Source organism: Rhineura floridana, chromosome 2 (genome assembly GCF_030035675.1).
Source record: "Rhineura floridana isolate rRhiFlo1 chromosome 2, rRhiFlo1.hap2, whole genome shotgun sequence".
NCBI lineage: Eukaryota > Metazoa > Chordata > Lepidosauria > Squamata > Rhineuridae > Rhineura > Rhineura floridana.
This window is the reverse complement of record NC_084481.1, coordinates 208,303,233-208,320,315: the sequence shown is the minus strand read 5'-3', so window position 1 is coordinate 208,320,315 and position 17,083 is coordinate 208,303,233. Positions and strand designations below refer to the sequence as shown.

The following is a 17,083-nucleotide window of genomic DNA, read 5'->3' as shown; positions in this document are numbered from 1 at the left end:
GCCAAGTTCAAGGTTCTAGTTTTGGTGTACAAAGCCCTATACAGCTTCCAACCAGGATACCTGACCATCTTACCCCTTATATTCCCAGTCGATCACTGTGCTCTGCAGGTGAGGGTCTCCTGCAGATACCATCTTATCAGGAGGTCCATTCTGCACAACATAGGAAACCGACCTTTAGTGTTGTGGCACCTACCCTGTGGAATTCGCTCCCCTTAAATATTAGAGAGGTGCCATCTCTGTTATCTTTTCGATGCCTATTGAAGACTTTCCTCTTTCAACAAGCCTTTTAAGTAGAGACCTATCCCAGTCTGCGTCTGTGTTGGAATTGCTTTTTAATATGTTCTTAAACCTTCTTTTTAAAATGTTTTTAATCTTAGACAATGTTTTGAAAGCTTTTTTTTTTAAGAAACGTTTTTTAAAATGTTGTGTTTTAATGTATTGTAAAGTTTGTTTTTATGATGTTTTGGTGCTTTTGTTGAATTTGGTAACGTGCCTCTGATCATATGGTGAGTGGTGGCAACACCTGAAAGCTGCAAATTTGGAGAATTACATTTTTGTATGTTTGTTGGTGTTCTTACTTTGCTTCTTTTCTGTGTTACTACTGTTTCAACAGAGAATCTAACCTAGAAAATTATATTTCTCTCATTATTCATCCTAGAAATCTGTGTCAAATTTATTTTTATTACTTTCAAAGCCTTTTTATTGGTCAATGTCATATGAGGGTGAAGACAGCCTTCTGTGTTTCAAACTGGAGGTTATGCTGTGTTTCTATTTTGGGCGCATTAACAGTTCAATATGAAACTGCAGTCTGATGTAAAATCAGACTGATTACAAGATGTTGGTGCTTAAGCAATGACGCTAGCTGTTGCAAAAAACAAACTTGGCTTGCCGAAGATGCATGTTTTTAGCCTGCTATGCTTAAACTACTCCACTTAAGGAAAGGTGGGAATGGTCAATTAAAAACATAGAGCATACCTAGTATTTTGCTAGAATATATTTCACCTCCCACTGTTTTACCTTGTGCAAACTGAGACACTCCTCATGTCCATTGGAAACTATTCTGCAGAATGGTCAGTGCCATTGTTCCACAATTGCTTTTGGAGCTTTTTATTTAGTGTTGCAAAGTGTTGCTGTACTTCACATGTTCACAGAAACAGAAAAAAAATATTTACTATAGGAAACTGCACTAAAATTGCAAAATAAATGACTATCTGAACTACATTAACTGTTTTAATATTGTTGCTTCCTCCCTGCTAAAATAAGATCAGCACAGCACGTCTTGTTTCTGTTATTTGGGCTGATTGCAGGTGTTGCCATCACTCACCATATGCTCACAGGCACGTTACTAAATTCTTCCAAGCTATACAGGAAGTGGATTGGACTGTGAAAGACCAACCCAAATTGTGTTTGCATATTTACCAATTTGTAGGGCAGTACAATATCTCAAAGAAGAGGTCAGGTCTCCTGTTCCCCTGGTACATTCTCTATAGCTGCCCAATTTCCCTGCTTTTTAAAGTTTGATAGAAATATCTGTGGGCTATAGGTAAGTTCTTAAACTGCAACTTTTGCCTATTAGTGAATTTTTCTGCTTTTTAATCCGGGAGGTAAGAAATGGAATCCTGTGCAAGTTTGCTGAGAATGGATTGATCATTTGCATGCTTATTGAGTTCAGTGGGATTTACTCCCGTACAATCATGCTTAGGATAGGGAAAATTGACCATGGGGAGGGAGGCCTGGAGTGGGCAGTGGAGGAGGAAAAAGGAAGAGGGGAGGAAGAAGGGAGAGGAGAAAGGCAGGTCTGATCACTTGCATGCTTATTGAGTTCAGTGGGATTTACAGCAATCATGGCTAGGAGATATAAAACTGACCATGGGGGGGAGAAGGGGGAGGGGAGAGTAGAGGGAAGGAGGAAGGGGGGAGAGGGGAGCAGAAGGAGGGGGAGGGGGAAGAAGGGGATTGGAAGGTGAGGGGGAAGGGGTGAAGGAAGGGGGAGGGGAGGTGCAAAAGGGAGGTGATGGAAGGGAGGAGGAGCAGAGGGTGGGTTTTATCATTTGCATGCTTACTGAGTTCAATGGGATTTACTCCTGTGTAATCATGCTAAGGAAAGGTAAAATTGACCATTAGGATGGGGGAGGGGAAGGGAGGGTTGAAGGAAGGGGGAGGGAAGAGGCAAGAGGGAGGAGGGGAGAGCAGGTTTGATCATTTGCATGGTTATTGAGTTCAGTGGGATTTACTCCCATGCAATCATGCTAAGGAAAGGTGAAAGTGACCTGGGTGAGGGGCAGGGAGGGGAGGAGGAGGGTCGTAAGGGAAGGGGGAGGGGAGGAGATTGGATGGGCGGGCACTGGGCAGAGGGGTAGCCCTTTTTCAAAAGGAAAACATTGTGAACAGTATCATTCTTTTTCAGTGTTTTCTCCATCTTTTTATTCTACAGCAGGCATATGTAGCCTCCCACCCAAATTTAAACCAAAGCTGTCCCTGGCCACATCCACACCAGACCTTTATTTCACTTTAGACAGTCATGGCTTCTTTCAAAGAATCCTGGGAAGTGTAGTTTGTGAAGGGTGCTAAGAGTTGCTAGGAAATGCCCTGTTCCCTCACAGAGCTTCAATCAGAGTGGCTGACTGTTCAATCACTCTGGCCACTGGATCTCTGTCAGGGGAATAAGAGTCTCCTCTCAGCGCACTTCAGAAACTACACTTCCCAGGATTCTTTGGGGGAAGCCATGACTGTCTAAAGTGAAATCAAAGTCTGGTGTGGGTATGGCCCCAATTAGGCAAGCCCAGCAGCTGTGAGTCTGGCTTTTATAACACTGACAGTTGGTTCTTACTGAGCATGCCCAATGTTTTCATTGAGTTCAATGCAAAATTTCTTAAATTAATTAAAAATCAGCCAGGCATTTTTTTAACTTTTAAACTGCAGAAGATGAAGGTCAGAGTATAGGTCAAGGTCAGTAATAGGATTTTATTGAACATGGCTGATTTTTAATGAATTTCAACAGATTATGAGAACTCTGAGAGAAAAATGTCCAAAAGAGGTCTAGTTTTTTCCTCTCCCTATTTACACTTTCAACTCTCGATTCTCTCTGACTGTTTTGTGTATCCCCATGAAAATTTAGAAGGTTGTTAAGCAAGTGTTTCTGAGTTCAGGCCTATAAGTTTTGTAAGTTTTTGTTTTAAAATGAGCTTATGGGAAGGATCAGAATGGCATGGGGGTCAATTTAACATTGTGGAATGCAAAAACTCCATGCTGACTATAGTATATAGCCACTCTTGTGGCTGTACAATAAGATGGTTCCTTTAGACCTTTTTTCCTCACAGTTTATGGCAGCAAGACCTTGCTGAAGACAAGAGATGGAACAGGAATGGCAAATGTTCTGTCTTCTGGGAACTGATGATAAATTACTGGAATGAAGTAGAATGTTGCCATGTACTTCAGCATTGTATGCCCATGAGGTAAATTATTACACACAATCTCACCCTAACCCATATTGCAGTGATTCATCTTACCAAGTAAGAGCACCTGATTCCTCTCCAGATATATATTCAAATCTGTTGCCATGTAGGAGTGTAAGTGTAAGCTATTATGTTGAAATAAAATTCTAAAGCTCTTCACAATGAGCAGACACACAGAGGATAATAAAACCAAACCTAGCATAATAGTAGCAGAACAGATTCTTTTGTTAATCTCCATGTTTATGATTCACAGCTACTGACTATTCTAGGATGACTCATTTAACACAGCCTATTTGCTAGCAATGAGTTTGTACTCCTGCCCCCAAAACACCCTCTCTTATGTGGGTCTCCTGTTGGTTGAGGGGCTTGCTGAATGAAATTCATCCACATTTAACAATGTGCTACAAATGAAATTCATGAGCCTTCTGTAACTGAGAGTTGATTCAACTATCTGGGGATTCCCACTGCTCCCAACTGAGCAGTACCAAAGCACACCCCTGGGGTGCAATTTTGGGTACGGTGTGGTGTGTGTGTTCTGGAATCTTGCACTTCTCTGATCCATAACTCTACAGTTATTTTCCCCTCTACCACAATTGATACATGGTGTTGGGGAGGGCAGTTCACAGAGATCCAGTCACAGAAAGTATAGCTATACTGTACAAATTTCTTTTGACTTTCCTCAAAGAATCTTGAGAATTTCTGGCGAGGATCCTAAGCATGCTGTTAAGAATTCTAACCATGATCACAAAATTACAATTCCTAGAAGGAATTTTTTTTTAAAAAAACTTATAGCTCAAAAAGGAAACTCAAAGCCACTTCCAACAATCAAATATACATGCAATAAAACAAACTCCACAAAATGCATTAAAATAATATCAGGAAGTACCAAGGGTGGTATTCAGTGTGCCCCATCAGCATAAGGATTACCACTGGTGCAATGGGACTTTCCCACCTCTCTGTGCCTCACATCCTCCCCAAATTTGGGGAACCCCTAGAAGAAATGTAAGGGATGTGCAGGGGATGGGGAAAATCCCATTGCACTTGTGCTAATGGACACTTACTTAGTGCTTTCTTGGATACAACCCTAACATCATAAGAACCAAAATCAGGAAGGAGAAAATTACTTTTAGCCGTGTGGACCTCTTTCTACCATCCCTGACAAATTCTTGGGATCTTCTTTATCACAAATATTATTCTAGCCATGTTAGCCAGGCTTCCATCTTGTTTTCCTTACATGCAGAAACAAGACCACCATACTTGTGGTTAGTTTGTCATCCTCATGCCCCCCCCCATTTTGTTGATGTGAGCCACTTTGGGAGACATTAATTTTCAGAAAAGTGGGATAAAAAGGTAGCTAAAGAAAGAAAGAAAGAAGGTTGCACATTTCCAGAATAGGCACAGGCTTCACTATGAGAAAGTTGAAAGGCCCATTCTGATTTACTTTGTAAATTTAACTCTTGACTTATCCAGTCTTTTAATGAACAGGCAGTGCAACAACTGCAAATTTGCTGTAACCACCAGTTTCACTTTGATCCTGATGCTGTGGGTAAACACAATTAACTGTAGATAACTAGGTTGTTCATATACTTCTGGAAATGTCTATATAGAGAATATTCCCTTCCCTTTTATAATAAAAACAAGCTAACTAAAAACTGAGGATGGAAAATTGGCCTTTTACTTTATACGCTGCATAGCCTTAAATTGTGCCCTAACTTTAGTTGATCACTTACAAGCTAACCTTCCGCGAATGGCTTTCTTTACTCCCATTGTTCTTTTGATCAACAGAATTACTTGCATTACGAGAGGAAGAAGGTAAGGTGGAAGCAGAAGCCGTCCCACTGGGGTTACTAGAATGAGGACGGAAGGAATCGTCTGAAAGACAAGGATGAAAAGTTAGCTGAGCAACTGGCAGTATGTGGGTACTGATGTTACTGGAGCTGTGATTTTGATGGTTGCTTGTATTGGGTGTTTATAAAGATCACATTGTATGTGTGCTTGTTTGTTATATTGGGCAGAACCACGGACCATGGGCCCTACATGTCTTTGGGCTTGGGGAAAATCAATAAAAGAATTTTAATAAATGCCTTTTCCCCCCAAACTTAGCCAACCTGCTTACCTGCAAATGTGAATACAGAAGTCTTTCCTACTGTAGACACTGAAGTATATCCTGTTGAAGAACTTTTGCTGAAGAGGCACAAAAATGTGTGAGGATGTAATAAAGAATAACCAGAATTAGTAATCGGCAAGCCCTCCCCACAAATAAAACAAAGAATTTCCCTTCCAAACTGGAAAATAACTTGCAATATTCCCAATCCCATTCTGAAGTTTGAGCCCCACTGCATTTGATATTTGACGACCCTCAAGGCAGCTCACATAATAAACAAAAAAATCTACAATACATACATAACAATGTGTGTGGTAATGTCAGATGCTAATGTTAGATGTTCACGGCCATCTGAAATGTTATACATTATGTAGTATAAAGGACTTTCATCAATGTACTATATTTGACTTGGGTAGTGGATGAAGGTGTTAGATTTCTTGTTTAGAAAGGACATCTAAAGACAATGGGAATTCAACCTTTTTACACAAATCTTCTTTTGATGGACCTTGTCTCTGATGGACTGTCTGGGTGTCTTTCAGAACACAATCTTATATGTGTCTACTCAGAAGCGAGTCCCATTGAGTGCTATATCCACATATTAAGTAAGATTTCAGCCTTTAGCTGTCACATAATTTCCTTTCTGGCTTATCAAGGAAGTATTGTGTTTTATCCATTAAAGGAAAGCTTGTGGGGTCACCTAGGGATGGACAGATCCATCTATTTCTGTCTTGTGCCAAGACTGCATGTTATGATATATTGTCATTTCCTGGGAGCATTCTTTAACAAATCTTTTTATACCATGTGGCCATGGAGGAGATAGTAGATGCTCTAAGCATGTTAAAGAAAATGGCAGCCCTTGGAGCACCTTGTAAGTACCATAGAAACAAATGTGCAGATTGGTTTGTTATGTGGCTTAATGCACAGATCTAAATTCCAATCCATGCATGAGGTCCAAGGACAGGTTCACTCCAAAACACAAATCGAAATGGAATCCTCCCCATCCCTAGAGATGACAGGTTTAAGTTTCCACTTGCTCATTGGGTATAAAATACGGGATTGGTAGATGATTTCATACCAAATTGGTCTTGGACCTAGTTGTTTTCCACATGGAGCACTCCCAAACTAAGGAATGTTACTGAAATCATTTGTGGGATTGGGAGGAAGTTTCCAGTCACAACCTACTTATACAAATTTTAAACTAACTTGCTTATATATCACTGTTACTACGGATGGAGAAGAAATTAATTTGGTCCGCATTTTTAAAGCAAACAGTTCCAGACTTATATATGGACTGGAACCCAGCTTTCAATCGGATTACACACGTCTCTAAATTTTACAATGTGGTTTTAGATTTTAAAAATGTACTGAATGCTTATTTAGGGGGAAAATGCATATAAAATGTGAATAATTTAAATGCACTTTTAAAAAATTTGTGAAATGAGACACAATAGACTCCTGATTATGTCATGTGCCCTGTGGAAAGGTCTTGGAGCGATGATGATGAGGAGGAGGAGACAGGCTTGGATTGGGCAAAGGCCCCAGTGACATGCATTCAGACACATTTGAACTTGAAGGCTTCTGTGCCACTGACAGTAACAGCTCTGCCCCTATAGATCCAATTACCACTGATGAGGCACTGCCCAATCAGGAAGTTGCCTCTTCACCTTCCCTTCACCTCCCTTCCTCGCTCACCACCGCACAGCCCTCCTCCTGAGGAGGAGGAACTTGCTGAAGTGGTTCAGCCGCCCTTGCCTTCGGCCAGTAGGCTGTTGTGCCAGCAGGCTCAAAGGGGTCCCACTGAAGAGGAGTATGTGCATGCGCACTCCCACCTGTGGCACTTTTTTCACGTAAGTAGGGAGCCTGCCCATCCTTACTTAAGGCTGGTAAGGGAGCATGTTTTTATTTATTTACTATTTAATTTATATCCTGCCCTTCTTCCCAGCAGGAGCCCAGGGCAGCATTGCCAATTGCTGTGAAAACATCTTAATGCAGGGTAGTTGTGCCTGGTTATACTTGGTAAAGATGCTAAATCCTGTGTAACCTGTAAGCTGATTCAGGAAGCGCTCTGAACTGAAATTTTCCGTTAAAGCTTTTAAAGAAAAGCACATCTTCGTGTCTGTGCCTGACTTTGACCAGTTTGACCAGGACAGATTGAGTGCATGCAAAAATGATGTGAAATGGAAATAAACTAATCCATCCATCCCTAACTGTCCTACATTCCTCTAGAAAGTGACCAAAGAATACCGGCATGCTGTTACTGTACAACCAGAGAAATAAGGGGAAACTAAATTTTACGTACCTGGGACACTTGTCTATGTTTCCATATTTTGAGTGCAAGGCTTGACTACTGAAAGACTGGCTTCGAACCAATTTTGACTTTTTTACTTCTTTGCCTAAAGGCCATTTTTAAAAAATAAAAAATTAAGACACAATTACAGCCTGACTGTATTTTTAACTGTTTTCTTACAGTAGTTCCATCAGTACTGAGTCTTCTCATCAGCACAACAGAAGAATGAAAGTGCTATAGCAATACAGTCTACAATTTGCTAACAACAATAAGAGGATTCATACTACAGGGAAAGAATAATTGGAATGGAGACCTAGAAAACCACAATAAAGTTCTGGCACTCAATTTTTATCAATGCGCATAAAGGTCTTCCTATAACATCATGTGGTTTTGGGTGAAAACATGTAACCTGCTTTCAGTGAACAGAAGCTCATGTGACTAATAAATACAAGTAGCAGCTACCAGGATTGACAGGGCCTGATATGACTGAAGGGGGCTGTGTAGGGCAACTTGTATCAGGTACATGGCCATGAAGCATGAGTACTTCAACCAGGAAGGGGAAGTAAAAAGAATGGGGAAGCAAAATCAGCAGGCATGGTTGCCTGAAACTCAATACTGCCTAATTGGCTAAGGGCCAAGAAGGGTGCTCAAGCAACAACCGCAAATGGGTGGGCAATCAGAGGGAATATAGAAACATGGTTGCAAGGATATCTGCTGCAGGGAGTGTGAGACTGCAAGTACATACATAGGAGCCAGGATACACAGGGCACCTGAGAGTTAATGCATTTGGAGCTCCACCGGACTACACCTGTGGTACCTCTCATAGGTATCACATGGTTGTCTATCCTGATGCTTTTCAACCTGTGTTTTCTTATGTTCGTTGTGCTGCGGACAGAGATTTTAAAGTGTACAGAAGGGAATTGTTTCTTACTTGTTGAAGCACCTGAAGCATTTCCAGAAACAGATATTGGTATATTTTTGGCCAAAGTTGTTGATGCTTTACTGTCTCTACCTATAACAAAGGTCATTTTAAGCACTGCATTCAGATTAACTAAAGAGGTAAAGACTGCACACTGTCAGTCTTAACATCTTAAGCTCCATGAAATCATAAACTCTAGAAAAAAGGCTAATGGGATAATAATACATTATCCTGGAATAAAAGCTGTCGTGTTATCACAGCAGAAACTGAATATAGTGCAGAATAGATATTGAAGATATTTTAGATAGGAATTTTTTTCTGCTATAGGGCACGGATTCATCTAAGAACCTCAAATTATATCTTTCATCTCCAAGGCGCTGACCATTATAATTGATGCTTGAAGCACTTAGTAAAGTCTACATCTGGATTAGATTGATTGCTGAAGCAGCACAATTTATTGACCTAAGGCTCCCACCAAACCATGGTTTGAAAATCAGGAGGGAGTACCCTCATAAACCTCCCTCCTCCCTCTCTGAAATAATTCCTGCTAAATCCCCTCCCAGTACTATGATTCTGCGCTACTCATGCACAAACTCCAAGAATGCTTAATGCAAACCAGGTTCTCTTAAAACTATGGCTTGCAAACCCACGTCAAACTACAATTTCAGTCCCTGGCTCACAAAGGGCTATGGTTTTCATTAACTATAGTTTGCACAAATGCACATCCAACACAAAAACAGATCTAGTATGGGAGAGCAGTGGGGGAGGGAACACACCGTGGCTGTGGATACACTGGAGCCACTCAAGGTCCCTCGTCTAGCACAGGCAGGAGGCAGGGCCAGAGGACCCTTGCAAGCCATCCAAATGACATTTTCAGCTTCCATGGATCCAGAAGGCCTGAGACAATGTTGCTGCTTTGGCATCACATGCTCTGGTGCAGGGGTTGCCAACCCGTCACCCTCAGGTGCCATGGTGCCCACAAAGGCCTCCAACGGTGCCTCCAGCTGGCAGCCCAGACTCTGAGCTTTCATTTTTTAACTAGAAAGTCTACCCTTCCTAGAAAGAAATTTATGGAGGAAAATGTGCAGATACCCTTCTAAGCAATCTCTGTGCAATGAGCCAGGCTGGCTGCTCCTGCCTGTCAATGTTATTAGCCAATGAGTTAAGCCAGAGCTGTGATTGATAAGTGAGTTGTTTGGACAATAGGCATCCCTGGGGTCCTAGAGAGCTGCTGTTTTGCCCTCCCTTTTAGTGCACTTTTCCTGCTTCTGTTGTTTTTCCTAGTCCTTAGAATCTCCAGTTTGTCCTTTTTCCCCTAGCAACCAGGATGCATCTATTGTGGGTTCACCTGAGATCAGGTAGTGCCTAGCATTATTTACCACAAATACTACTACATAATAAGTGTGTGGGTGAATGTTGACGAATCCCCCTTCCCCCCAAAAAAAGACAAATGAGAAAACTTTGTAGAGGTTGACATGTTTTCTGCTTTGCAGGAGCTGAAGACCAAGGTCTCATTAAGAATTCACTGTATAGTTAACTTACAGTACAATGGTAGACATGTCTACTCAGAAGTAAGACTCTTTGTGTTTAATGGGGTTTACTTCCAGGTAAGTGGGTACAGGATAGCAGCCTAGGCTTTGGTTTAGGGTTGGCATTGCAAAAGACAGGGTTCTTGTGTCTTTAACAGCTGTATGGAAGTCAGGTATTAAATAGGTCAAACCTTTTCTAGCATGGAAATATAATTATGGAAAAAGCTTCACCATGACTACTGTCTAATTTTGTGCAATGCCAGGCCCCCATGGCAGTCATTTTGTGTGCCACACCCCCATTGCAGCCATTTTGTGACTGGTGCCCCCAGCACTCTCTCAAAATTTGAAATGTGCTGTCTGATCCAAAAAGGTTGGTGACCCCTCCTCTGATTTTGTTTGGTGAGCAGCAGAGTCTGCCTCACTTGCTCAGGAAGGAATTCTGCTCCATTCACACAGGTTATTGTTTGCACCGTCCCAGCTGAAGCATTTAATAATCATCAAGCTGTACAAATGTAGAATGTTGCGACATGCATTTCACACACTAAATTAGTAACAGCCAGAAGATCTTACTAACTAATATCATCATCCCCAGTGCTTCTGAATACAACATTAATTCAGTTTAGAAACAGTCCTTGCCACCTCCACCTCAGCAACCTCCACTCCCAATAAAAAGAAATTAAGAAGCCTTTGGGAAGAGAAACAAAAAAACCACTTACGCTTCTTTTCATATATTTTATCGCTCATACTGGTAGACCTGCCCTCATTTTGCTGTTTCTCTTTTTCTAATTGTTCCTGTTGTGGAAACAATTTAACAACAGTGGTAATGGAAACTTAAAATCTAAAATTTGTGGGCTGTGGCCTGCAGAGAAGCATGCCTCCACAACCCAATCAGCTTGTAAAGAGAGAAAGGTGCAGCCTGAAATGCCACCAGCATGCCATTGGTGGCCAAACAGCTCAAAACACGCTATCTCCAGAAACTGTACCTCCCCTCCCTTAAAATAAAACAAAAACAAATAACAAATACCCCTCCAGTAACACCACACAGGATTGTGGTTTTTAATATAAAGCAAAGTCTGACCACTTAAACTTCAGTGTTTCCTCTCTGAGATGTTGAGGTAAACCATAGGAGTTATGCTTACCAGTTACATTTCTCCAAAGCTACCATGGGCAACCCACACTTTGAACGCTTGACGTGGACATGTATGTAGTGAAACTGAAACTGTTGCAAGAGAACAGGTATAGCACAGAGGCTAAGAGCATAAGCCATGAGCCAGGAACGTCCTGGTCAAGATTTTGCCTCGGACATAAGCAGGGACAGGTCTGCCAAGCAGCAGTGTGGAGCAACCTCTCCACTCGCGAAGGGAGGCAGAGGACTGAACAGTGAACCAAAGTATTGTTCACAGGAGGGCTGTGCATGTGCCATATGGGCTCCATTTCAGGCAGTCAAATGTCTTGTGCTAGAACTGACTAGGAACCAAGGTGGCCCGTAGGCACTATTCCTTAATTTGCATCACAATGCTGTCCTAACTTCAAAGGCAGCTTGCCGGGTGGGGCAAAACCCCTATGCTAGCCTTCTGGCAGGTGGGTCACTGTTGCTTACTGGCAGGGAGGGACAGTGGCAAGGCGGCTAGGAGGTGTGCACAGTGCAAGCGTAGCAGCAGGAGTGCCAGATTGGCTCCGCTGATGAGTTTGCAGCACACAGACCTCCTCCGGTCCCAGTAAGCCCCAGCAACCCTCCTACTAGGAAGCTAGCACCATGGCTCCACCACCCAACAAGCCACTTCTGCCTACCTTTCAGGATTTCTGTGTGGATTAGTGGTGTGTTTTCCACACTCCAAAAGCACTGTATAAATGCTAAGTATTATTATTAAAATAATCACACAATTGATGTAGCTTGATGTGCATATTCTTCTGGCAATAATTTATATATACACACACAGAGTAGACTGCAGCTACTAAAGATTCTATCAATTTCTTTCCGCACCAGGAGCACCCCGACTTCCGCCCCAGAAATATAGTGACATCTTGGGTAACATATGTCTGGAATGTTTAGGATTTTTGCTTTTTGACCCTGATGTATTGGGAAGTTATTTTAAACTTTTACTCTTGATCCACTGGGGAGACTATATCGTATTCTGCTACCTTACTACTTATCATAATAAACCTACCATTTCCAACAGAAGGTGTTCCTCTCTTTCCTTTTGCTGGTCCAATAGATCATTTTCATAAAACCTCTTCTGAAACTATTTAAAGGATAAACCAAACAAGCAGTCAATGATCATGCCAAAAGTTTCAGCTTGCTCTTTCCGATTATTGTCTTAGTAAATACTTACAGCATCCAAAGAGGTTTCCATTCTGTCCAGTTCCAGCACCATCTATTAAAAAGGTTTAATTATTACTTTAGGTAGTTTTAATGATTTTTTTTTTAAAAAGCTAACACGGTTTGGTCTCCTAGAAGCATCCTTGAAACATCTGTGGCCTCACCGGCAACATGGGCCGGTTTACACTTACAGTGGCCCCCATTCAAGCACCTGAGGAGCAGCCATTGGGCGGGACTCGTGAGGATGTGCCATTTAGGAGACCTGGGGCCTCTGTGTGCATGCTGTATATGTGGCCATCATGAATTGTGTGAAAATAGCCTTTTCTTCTTATAGTTTTCAGCATGCCAACACATACCCATGGGGCCAGGTCCCACTTATAGCGGCCTTCACAGGAGATGCCGCTGAGCAGCTCTCTTGTGCATATGTTGCTTGAGACAACCAGTGCTTCTCTCCATATTAGTAGAGGCTGTACATCTTCCACCAATATGGAGGGTAGCACTGGTTCTCACAAATGGCATCTCTATGAGACAGCTCCTGAGAAGCGGGAGTGCGTGTTGACAGACATGCAATACTCTTTTGGTGTGCTCTACCATGAAGATCTTTCTACTTGCCACTTCAGTTACCAATCTGAACTAGCAGCATTTAATTTGTGTACTGCACAGATCCAGTGCGGCTTGCAGAAAATCTTCTGCCTGGAAGCCCTCTAACCCATCTTTGGCTTGAGTTCACAGAACTCAATGCATGTTTTAATGTGCGATGCGGCTGGCATGTGGCACAGTGTATGTGGTTTCTGCCAGCCACTCACTACAATGAAAATTGGTCGAGATGCGCCTTAAAATGATTTCATAGTTTTGAACAGTCTAACACCTGTGTGCGTGTGGACAACGTTTTGCACTGTCATTGCAGCTTTCCAGAGTAGAACAACAGTAAGAGAATATAGTTGGAAAGCCCAGTTAGGGTTCTGTCAACAGCAGCAACCTCTGACCTCTTAAAATCCAAATGGAAGCAACAACCATGACATTTACTATAATGATTTTATCTCTAGATATGGAAATGAACTGCCTTCAAGTCGATCCCAACTTATGGCGACCCTATGAATAGGGTTTTCATGGTAAGCAGTATTCAGAGGGGGTTTACCATTGCCTTCCTCTGAGGCTGAGAGGCAGTGACTGGCCCAAGGTCACCCAGTGCGCTTCATGGCTATGGGGATTCAAACCCTGGTCTCCCAGGTTGTACACACCTTAACCACTACGCCACACTGGCTCTCACATCTCTAGATATAGGCACTAAATTATAGTTCACACTCCTGCAGATGGGTAAAACATATTCTAAATTCTTCCTACTACACTATATAGGCAAAATTCTAATAAAATCTAAATGGCTAGAGGTTGTATCCAACTAAATTATACTTGGAGCAGACCTCTTGAAATTAATTGACCTAAGTTAGCTGTGTGCATTTTATTTAATGGATCTACTCTGTGTAGGATGAGCACTGGACATAACAGCAGGAAATTATGCAACAATCTTTTTTTTCACAGACTTCAAGACTGTTTCAATTGCAAAACTGTAACGAGGAGTGGCTGGCAGGACAGAAGTCACTGGCGGTAACTGAGAGGGAGAGGGGAGAGGCCATGGGGAGGTTAGCATGATGCAGGCGCAGCAATGAAGCCAATCCGCCATTCTTGCCACTACGCCCAATTCCACCTGCCCACTGCCTCACCCTCCCTCTGCACTGAGAAGTCAAGTAAGCAATGCCACCCATCTCTGCCAGCTGCTACTGTCTACAATTCATTATATGGGCCAATTCTGAAGCTCCTAGGCAAAGTCTGGGATGCGCTTTGGCACACAGGAATTTGGAACAGGATGATGCAGTTATGGGAGGGCTTAACACAGGCCCAACAATCATAAGAACATAAGAAGAGCCTGCTGGATCAGGCCAGTGGCCCATCTAGTCCAGCATCCTGTTCTCACAGTGGCCAACCAGGTGCCTGGGGGAAGCCCGCAAGCAGGACCCGAGTGCAAGAACACTCTCCCCTCCTGAGGCTTCCGGCAACTGGTTTTCAGAAGCATGCTGCCTCTGACTAGGGTGGCAGAGCACAGCCATCATGGCTAGTAGCCATTGATAGCCCTGTCCTCCATGAACTTGTCTAATCTTCTTTTAAAGCCGTCCAAGCTGGTGGCCATTACTGCATCTTGTGGGAGCAAATTCCATAGTTTAACTATGCGCTGAGTAAAGAAGTACTTCCTTTTGTCTGTCCTGAATCTTCCAACATTCAGCTTCTTTGAATGTCCACGAGTTCTAGTATTATGAGAGAGGGAGAAGAACTTTTCTCTATCCACTTTCTCAATGCCATGCATAATTTTATACACTTCTATCATGTCTCCTCTGACCCGCCTTTTCTCTAAACTAAAATGCCCCAAATGCTGCAACCTTTCCTCGAAGAGAGTCGCTCCATCCCCTTGATCATTCTGGTTGCCCTCTTCTGAACCTTTTCCAACTCTATAATATCCTTTTTGAGATGAGGCGACCAGAACTGTACACAGTATTCCAAATGCGGCCGCACCATAGATTTATACAATGGCATTATGATATCGGCTGTTTTATTTTCAATACCTTTCCTAATTATCGCTAGCATGGAATTTGCCTTTTTCACAGCTGCCGCACACTGGGTCGACATTTTCATCGTGCTGTCCACTACAACCCCGAGGTCTCTCTCCTGGTCGGTCACCGCCAATTCAGACCCCATGAGCGTATATGTGAAATTCAGATTTTTTGCTCCAATATGCATAATTTTACACTTGTTTATATTGAATTGCATTTGCCATTTTTCTGCCCATTCACTCAGTTTGGAGAGGTCTTTTTGGAGCTCTTCGCAATCCCTTTTTGTTTTAACAACCCTGAACAATTTAGTGTTGTCAGCAAACTTGGCCACTTCACTGCTCACTCCTAATTCTAGGTCATTAATGAACAAGTTGAAAAGTACAGGTCCCAATACCGATCCTTGAGGGACTCCACTTTCTACAGCCCTCCATTGGGAGAACTGTCCGTTGATTCCTACTCTCTGCTTTCTGCTTCTTAACCAATTTCTTATCCACAAGAGGACCTCTCCTCTTATTCCATGACTGCTAAGCTTCCTCAGAAGCCTTTGGTGAGGTACCTTGTCAAACGCTTTTTGAAAGTCTAAGTACACTATGTCCACTGGATCACCTCTATCTATATGCTTGTTGACACTCTCAAAGAATTCTAATAGGTTACTAAGACAGGACTTTCCCTTGCAGAAGCCATGCTGGCTCTGCTTCAGCAAGGCTTGTTCTTCTATGTGCTTAGTTAATCTAGCTTTAATAATACTTTCTACCAGTTTTCCAGGGACAGAAGTTAAGCTAACTGGCCTGTAATTTCCGGGATCCCCTCTGGATCCCTTTTTGAAGATTGGTGTTACATTTGCCACTTTCCAGTCCTCAGGCACGGAGGAGGAGCCGAGGGACAAGTTACATATTTTAGTTAGCAGACCAGCAATTTCACATTTGAGTTCTTTGAGAACTCTCGGGTGGATGCCATCCGGGCCCGGTGATTTGTCAGTTTTTATATTGTCCATTAAGCTTAGAACTTCCTCTCTCGTTACCACTATTTGTCTCAGTTCCTCAGAATCCCTTCCTGCAAATGTTAGTTCAGGTTCAGGGATCTGCCCTATATCTTCCACTGTGACGACAGATGCAAAGAATTCATTTAGCTTCTCTGCAATCTCCTTATCGTTCTTTAGTACACCTTTGACTCCCTTATCATCCAAGGGTCCAATTGTCTCCCTAGATGGTCTCCTGCTTTGAATGTATTTATAGAATTTTTTGTTGTTGGTTTTTATGTTCTTAGCAATGTGCTCCTCAAATTCTTTTTTAGCATCCCTTATTGTCTTCTTCCATTTCTTTTGCCAGAGTTTGTGTTCTTTTTTATTTTCTTCATTTGGACAAGACTTCCATTTTTTGAAGGAAGACTTTTTGCCTCTGAGAGCTTCCTTGACTTTGCTCGTTAACCATGCTGGCATCTTCTTGGCCCTGGCGGTACCTTTTCTGGTCTGCGGTATGCACTCCAGTTGAGCTTCTAATACAGTGTTTTTAAACAACTTCCAAGCATTTTCGAGTGATGTGACCCTCTGGACTTTGTTTTTCAGCTTTCTTTTTACCAATCCCCTCATTTTTGTGAAGTTTCCTCTTTTGAAGTCAAATGTGACCGTGTTGGATTTTCTTGGCAATTGGCCAGTTACATATATGTTTAATTTAATAGCACTGTGGTCACTGCTCCCAATCGCTTCAACAACACTTACATCTTGCACCAGGTCCCGGTCCCCACTGAGGATTAAGTCCAGGGTTGCCGTCCCTCTGGTCGGTTCCATGACCAACTGGTCTAGGGAATAGTCATTTAGAATATCTAGAAACTTTGCTTCTTTGTCATGACTGGAACACATATGCAGCC

At 42.4% G+C, this 17,083-nt stretch overlaps 1 protein-coding gene and 1 long non-coding RNA gene across 5 annotated transcripts in view; one reads left to right on the top strand and one right to left on the bottom strand.

Moving 5' to 3' along the window:
* The window catches only part of PPP4R4 (protein phosphatase 4 regulatory subunit 4), a 160,417-nt gene that overhangs the window by 7,393 nt on the left and 135,941 nt on the right, over positions 1-17,083 (bottom strand). For 3 of the 4 annotated variants that reach the window (XM_061613257.1, XM_061613253.1, XM_061613256.1), the window contains 7 exons: positions 12,628-12,669; positions 12,463-12,537; positions 11,011-11,086; positions 8,778-8,858; positions 7,859-7,952; positions 5,572-5,639; positions 5,186-5,327 (listed from right to left, as the gene is read on the bottom strand). In XM_061613257.1, the coding sequence (XP_061469241.1) occupies positions 5,186-5,327; positions 5,572-5,639; positions 7,859-7,952; positions 8,778-8,858; positions 11,011-11,086; positions 12,463-12,537; positions 12,628-12,669 (578 nt within the window). The remainder of the gene's footprint in view (positions 1-5,185; positions 5,328-5,571; positions 5,640-7,858; positions 7,953-8,777; positions 8,859-11,010; positions 11,087-12,462; positions 12,538-12,627; positions 12,670-17,083) is intronic. The other variant, XM_061613254.1, reaches the window with a different exon arrangement.
* On the top strand, positions 1,453-5,426 carry LOC133378416 (uncharacterized). Its single transcript, XR_009761009.1, has 3 exons — positions 1,453-1,543; positions 3,321-3,455; positions 5,241-5,426. It is a non-coding gene; the product is annotated as an uncharacterized LOC133378416 (long non-coding RNA).